Source organism: Morus notabilis, unplaced genomic scaffold (genome assembly GCF_000414095.1).
Source record: "Morus notabilis unplaced genomic scaffold, ASM41409v2 Scaffold511, whole genome shotgun sequence".
Lineage (NCBI taxonomy): Eukaryota > Viridiplantae > Streptophyta > Magnoliopsida > Rosales > Moraceae > Morus > Morus notabilis.
Window position 1 is genome coordinate 578,111 of NW_010366479.1, and position 7,305 is coordinate 585,415.

The 7,305-nt window shown below is 37.4% G+C and overlaps 1 protein-coding gene across 1 annotated transcript; it reads right to left on the reverse strand.

The window, feature by feature from the left end:
• Positions 1 to 2,095: 2,095 nt before the first annotated feature.
• Positions 2,096 to 5,928, reverse strand: LOC21400883 (LRR receptor-like serine/threonine-protein kinase RCH1). Its single transcript, XM_010110365.2, has 2 exons — positions 2,816 to 5,928; positions 2,096 to 2,648 (listed from the first exon to the last, which is right to left on the reverse strand). Exons 1-2 carry the CDS (start codon positions 5,610 to 5,612, stop codon positions 2,215 to 2,217), a joined length of 3,231 nt encoding a protein of 1,076 aa, XP_010108667.1. The 5' UTR covers positions 5,613 to 5,928; the 3' UTR covers positions 2,096 to 2,214.
• Between the last annotated feature and the right edge of the window lie 1,377 nt (positions 5,929 to 7,305).

Below are 7,305 nucleotides of genomic sequence, written 5' to 3' on the forward strand. Positions count from 1 at the left end.
CCAAACAAAATTGTTGCTTTTTTTTTATTATTTTTGGTTTTTTGGGTTTGGCTTTTAAAAGCTAACTTGATGGGACTTGAGATTAGTGTCTGTTTCTGTTGGTCCCCCAACTTGATGAGGGAGGTACAATCATATATTAGGTTTCTACCCTTGGTATTGTAATGTGGCCCTATATACACACACCACATTACAATTACAAGTTTACAACTCATTGTGTGTAATGTGGTCCTGTATTTATAGGACTCAAAAGGTTTTAAAATTTGGAAATAGTCAGGTCCTTGGTTTGTTCCTATAGGTCTATGGTTCGAACCACCTCATGGGCACGTACACGACAATAGTCATAGTTTCTTGCTTTCCAAATATTGTAGGGCTTGGAGGAAGGCTTCAATTTTTAACTTAGGCTCACTTTAAGTGGTTCAGGGGATATCTGGGTATCGAAAAAATAGGGAAATTTTAAAAATATCTCTTGAAATGTGGCGCCTTTTATCTTTACCTGTTACTATTAGTCTATATATTTTTACATTTTAAACTAGAATTAAGGGTAGAATCTTTTAAAATGAATACTTTTAATACGTCAGGTACTTAAAAGGTAGAATCTGTAATTTTTTTCAAAAAAATATGAGTCCCTACAGACGACTTTTTAATGCATTTTTCTGGTGTCATAGGCTATTGATGGAAACTGGTTATTGCATTGTGGGAAGAATGAGAAGCAATATGATGATCTTTTTATGGTATTCATGGATGTGTTTTAAAAGCTTCAACCTCACCCGGACCCGGGTTGATTTGTGGTGGTTGTTAAAGATTTGGTATAATGGCTATAAAGAATTTATAGTATGCTTTCTTATTGGAGGAAAGCTATCATATATGGACACAAGTATTGGATTCAATAATACACATACTAGTGAAAATAACTACTAATTTTTAAACAGAAATAATATAAAATAGGCCAATATGAAAAGTTTAAGGAAGTATATAGGTCAACTTTTAGTTATAGAAATTAATGGGTCATAACTTGTTAAGTTATGGTTCATAATCAGATAAATTATGGATAAACTTGTCAAGTTATGGTTCATAACCAGACAAGTTATGGATAAAAATCGTGATTTATGGACAATGACTTGTCAAGTTATGGTTCATAACCAGACAAGTTATGAACAAAAATAGTAATTTAGCCTATTTATTAATTTATGTAAACTATTGACCTATTAATTTTAATTCATTTCAAGTTTTGACCTATTTTTCTCTTTCTCTCTTTTTTAAAGCTATCAAAAACTATCTTCTAATACCATACAAGTCCATATTTCAAATTAGTGTGCGAAAAAAATTAAGGAGCGTAATTTGCTGAAAATTATTGGTCATTTGTCGGCAACGTTACTCGTATACTATAAGTATTCAGTTCACTTACCTCAGTGCCAGTAATGGCAATACCACTATAGTTAATTTATGGTGTTAGTATATTATATTATACTAGTGTTACATAACATAGCAGAGTACTGTAAACGCTGATGATGGTGGTGTGTGGAGTTTTGTTTTAGTGTGTATACTTTTGTATTTATCGTGTTGGTAATAACGGAGGTGGTGGTTCCACTACCTTCCGGGTTTGCTGTTTCGTCAGCTCTAAGTCTTAGCGGGGATGTCCCTCCATTAGATCTGTTTTTATGTGGAGTTAGCGGTGGCCTTTGCGCTACATGTTATGTGTTCTCAATTGATCGGATGCCTCCATTGATTGTAGAGATCTTGTCAAAACAAGCCTTATGTGCTCAATTATCAGTGTACTGAGGAATTTTCCCGTCGTCAGGTTTCGGTACAAGTCTTTCTTCTCGAGTTTCACCAGATTTTACTGATGGAGCCGGTTGAGGTTGAGGGTTTTATCTCATCTAATTAGGAGTCATTTGTATTAATGTATTCAGTTTAATGAAATACCTTTTTCGCTCGAAAAAAGTGGGGGTTATCTGTTTTCCACCTTGGATTTTTCTTTTCATTTTCTTTCCTTTAGAAATTAAATTACCAAACTTGGACTGTTCTACCCTTTGATGGAAGAGGATGACCATGGCTCTCTGGATTGACCCTTAAGGAAACTACCCCAAAATGGAAGAAGCAATAGATTAATCATAGTTAAACAAGGATAATATGGCTATTACATGGTGGCAATTCTATACAAAATATATTTTAAACGAGAACAATAATGAACTCAAAAGGCTGAATCTTAGGAGATCATTGGAGTACAGGTGACTTGGAGAAGCTAGAGCAGTGAAGATCTGCTCTTGAACTTGTCACAATTCCATTCCCAAGAATATTTGGCTTTTGGCAATCCTCATTTACGTGTCTAATTTCCTTGAGCATTAGCGTGACGTCTTTCATCGCGGGTCGTTCCTCCGGCGACGGATTAACACAAAGGAGAGCCACTCCTAACACTTGAAGCATCTCTTGTATTTGTGTGCCGCATTTGAATATCAGTTGCTGATCAAGGACTGATGTTGTGAACTCTCTTTTCCTTTCCCGGAATTCCTTGTTAACCCAACTCACAATGTGGGCCCCATCCGGGATTCTATCATCCGTTGGTTGCTTCCCGGTTAAGACCTCCAAGAGCACCACTCCATAGCTATACACATCACTTTTCTCTGTGATCTTCAAGCTGTATCCATATTCTGCAAAATTATAAGAAGCCATGTTAAGGCTTCTAGTATTTGTTAATCAAAAAACACAAAACATGTAAATGACGTTATAAGGAAAAAAAAAAAAAAAGGTAAAACATGATTCTTTTATTTGTTACCATAAGGAAAACATTATAATTATGTTGGTAGAAAATACTCACCCGGAGCAATGTAGCCATAAGAACCTGCCACTGTTCTTGAGGATCTTGAACACTCCGACGAATTAATGAGCTTTGCAAGGCCAAAATCGGCTAGAACAGCTTCAAATTGTGGTCCTATCAAGATGTTGTTAGCCTTAATGTCACGGTGAACAATTGGAGGAATACAATCATGATGAAGATAAGCTAGGCCATGAGCAGCTCCGAGTAGGATCTTGTATCTCGAATCCCAGTCCAAGAACATCCTCTTTTCATGGAGTAAACTAGCCAAACTCCCATTACTGATGTAATCAAACAATAGCAGCCGAGTTCTCCCATTATTGCAGCATCCCAGTAGCCTCACTATGTTCTTGTGCCTAATCGATCCCAGAGTTCGAACTTCTGCAGAAAACAAGTCTCTCTCTGGAAGCTCACCGTGATTTACAGGCCAGAGCTTCTTCACTGCCACAACCTGCTTTGTCGGGGTCTCAACGCAGTAAACAATGCCCGAACAGCCCTTTCCAACAATATTTGAATCCGAGAGCTTTGTGAGGATGTCGGTAACTGAGAAGTTCAGCTTTTGAAACGGGGTGAAATCCCAATCTAGACCATCTTCGTCGTTTCTCCTTCCTCCACATACTCGGAGGTAAGAAGTTATCCCAACAAGCACAAGCAATATACTCGCAGTTAAACTCAGAAGAATCGAAACGACAAGAGTTCTAGTGGATCTTCTATGCGAATTGTCATTGAAGTGACACTCGTTTCTTCTGACGCAGAGGTTTTGATTGCCGGCAAACGCACTTAAAGGAAGATCTCTGAAGAACTTAGTGTTGGGAAGGAAACCGGAAAGATCATTGTATGAGACATCAAGAGAGACAAGATTGTCCAAACTACTCAGCGGGTTGAGGCTTCCACTCAGCAGATTGTGAGAGAGATCCAAGTTGGCAAGCTTCGAGAGATTTGAGAAACTTTCTGGAATTGGACCTGTGAGAGAATTCCGGCTTAAGTTTAGGAGAATGTCTAGACCTTGCAAGAGACCAATCTCATTCGGGATTGAACCTCTGAGTTTGTTGTTGCTCATATCCAACAACTGCAAATCCTTGCAGAGTCCCAACGATTGCGGAATTTTACTGGTGATCAAGTTTCCGCTGATGATCAGTTTGTTTAGAGATGCAAGCTTGCCTAGATTTTCAGGAATATTGCCAGCTATTTTGTTCATAGAAAGGTCTAAAACGTTAAGAGCAGAGAGGAATTGAAAAGACAATGGAATCTTTCCTTGGAGCTGATTTCTATGCAAGTCAACCATTTCTAGCTGAGTGCAGTTTCCGATTTCTGCAGGAATTTCTCCGGTGAACCGGTTTTCAGATAGTTCAAGAAAGCTCAAGCTACGCAAGTACCCGATTTGCGGTGGAATTTTTCCGCTGAAGTTGTTTGATCCAAGCCTCAAACGTGTTAGCCTTGCACAGTTTCCTATATTTGATGGAAGTCCACCTGAAATCATGTTTGATATTAATAGCAACTGAGTTAAATTCTTGAGGTTGAATAGTGAGTTTGGAACTGGACCGGTGAGGAGATTTCGCGAAAGATCAAGCGCTTGAAGCTTCTTGCAGTTGGCTAGCTCCGCTGGTATGCTTCCGCGGAGCTCGTTCTGCCAAGCAAAGAACAAAGTAAGTTCCTTTAGTTCTCCGATTGCGGGTGGAATCTCACCAGAAAGTTTGTTGTTGTCCAACTCAAGTTGCTTCAAATTGGTAAAATTGCCAATAAATGATGGTATCTCTCCTGAAATCTGGTTTTCAGACAAAAGAAGCTCTTCAAGTGCTACTAAATTTACAAGAGAAACAGGAATCCCTCCACTAAGAAAATTCAATGAGACGTCTATAACCATCAAACCCGAACAGTTTCCAAGAGTTTCTGGTATGACTCCAGTCAGATTGTTCTTCCAAATCAAGACTCTTTTGAGGTTTTTCATTGGACCAAACTCACCAGGAATCTCACCAGAAAGTTGGTTTTCATACAGAAACAAGTTCTCTAAGGCCGAGCAATTACCAATCTCTGGTGGGATATTACCTGTGAGCTTTGCGGTGTAAACCGAAAGAGTCTTGAGATTCGTTAGCTCTCCTAAACTACTCGGAATCTGCCCCGAAACCCCGGTATCTGCAAGCCCCAAAACAAGTAGCTTCTTGCAGTTTGATATCTGCATTGGAATTTCTCCGTTGATCCCTTGATTGCCTCCGGCACGAAAGATTTCCAGCGCTTCCAACCAGCCTATCTCAGCAGGAATCCTTCCAGAAAGTTGGTTGTCAAACAGTTCAAGGTTCTGAATCTTCGTGCAGTTCCCGATTGCCGCTGGAATTTCACCGTTAAGAGAATTCGAATTCAGTGACAAGGATTCTAGTTTCGATAATTTTCCTATGGTCTCCGGGATGTTTCCTGTTAGCGCATTGAAACTGAGGTCTAAGGTTACAAGTGAAGACAGATTTCCAATTGAGCTTGGAATCTCTCCGGTCAGGTTCGCATTTGAGAGCACAAGAGTGGTGAGATGGCTTAAGGAGATAAACTGTGTTGGGAAGATTATAGGAAGGTTGATTGAACTGATTGTGATTTCTGAGACAAATCCATTAGTGGAACATTTGATGTAATCCCATGTGCATGGATTTTTGTGTGTCGGATTCCATGAAGAGAAAAGTGTAGCAGAAGGGGAGGAATTGAAAGTTGAAAGCCATGAAAGTAGGGAGAGACCTTCTTGGTTCAGAGAATATGTGTTTGGGAACTGAGAAAAGGTGAGAAACAAGAGAAGGAAAGTTAGTGCATTGCCTAGCATGGTGAAGTTGGTAATGATGACTCTTCTAAGTACTGTTCTATCTCATCTTATTTTGAGCCAAAAAAAAAAAAAAAGAAAAAAAGTCTTGAGAAGTTTCTCTCTTTGTTGTGTGGCATATTGGGAAGTGAAATTCCCTTTGTTCCACCCAAAATTTGTGAACAAGAAGAATAATATCTGTACTCTTTGAAATTGCTCACAATGATTTCTCCTTTCAGGAATAGAATGTCATGGTTGTACTGAAGTAGATAGGAACCGGAGGACAGGTTGGTTGAGGCATGAAATGCAGAGATGGATAAAAATCTAGAAGTGCGAAGTATTTTTTGGTGTCAAAAAGGAAATAAGTGAAGTTTTCATTATTGGGTTTTATCAAAAAAAGTCATGTCTTCTTTTGAATAATTGGATAAGTTTACCACTGTTCCCACTATTTACTTTCCTTTCTATTGCTTACGTGGGCATTTTCTGTTCCTGGTTTACCTAAATTCTTTCTTTTGCTATATTAGGAAATAACAGTTGATGCTAAAAAAAATTACATCACAGAATGAAAGTAGGACTATACTAAAATTGGAATAAAGTTATTCTCATCCAATTCACAGAATAAATCCATCTCTGCCTGAGTAAGAATGTCAGAAAAAATACATAAAATATAAAGAAAGTCACATTATCAATTGATCAACTTGGATTATCTCCAAGGACAGTCCTCTTTGTTTATTATTAAGTTGCGTTTTTAATGCTTATTTTATTTTGTTTTGACACTTGATTTGTACGAAACAAAGTGCTTGCCAACAATATGTTTAGTTCCCCAAGGCTTTCATATACTGATTGGTGATCTTTCTAATTAATTGCATAACAATCCATCCACATATTGAAAAGGACAAACTAGCCCCAAACCACTAAAGAAATATAGTAAAACATGTGAAGGAAAAAAAAAAAAAAGGTGCACGCTATAACTATTTTGTGTCACAAGTATGGTGAGGTCTCAAAATCATCTCAAATTTGATAAAAAGTTGTTCATGTCATGTGAGTTAGAAGTGATTTTCGGAAGCGACAATGCTGTAGGTCCATGCCTAATTTAGTGAGGACCCTTTTCCTTCCCAATGCATGAACCTCTTGCCACACAACCAATATATATATATATATATATATACATATATATTCATATATATCTATATATATATATATATAGATATATAGATATACATATATAGCAATACAGATTTCACTTCATCATAAAACTCGTGTCTATGAAGAGGAGTTGTACTAGAAGTACAAATTGAAGACCTTTTTTTTTAAGGAGCTAAATTCATTTCTCGATTCTTTTCTTATTAATTGATATAGTATTCACATTTCTTATATTACGCGGGACTCATAAAACTCTTCATTTTATAAGGAAATACAAAATTAAATAGAAAAAAGAATCACTACTTATTCTGTATTTCACTTTCATACGAAATAAACACTGAGTACTCTAAGATTAAAAAAAAAAAAAAGTGAAGAAAGAATGGAATAATCTCCAAGTTTGACACGAAAACTCGGTTTTTATATATTTTATACCTGATAGTCTATTAGCGTACCACACTTTTTATCCCATCTAACACCAATTAGTTATCTTATTTCCTGGTGAAATCAACATTTGATGCCTCATGTTTGACCAAGACCGTTTGCAGGGGAAGGTTTGCACACACACACACACACA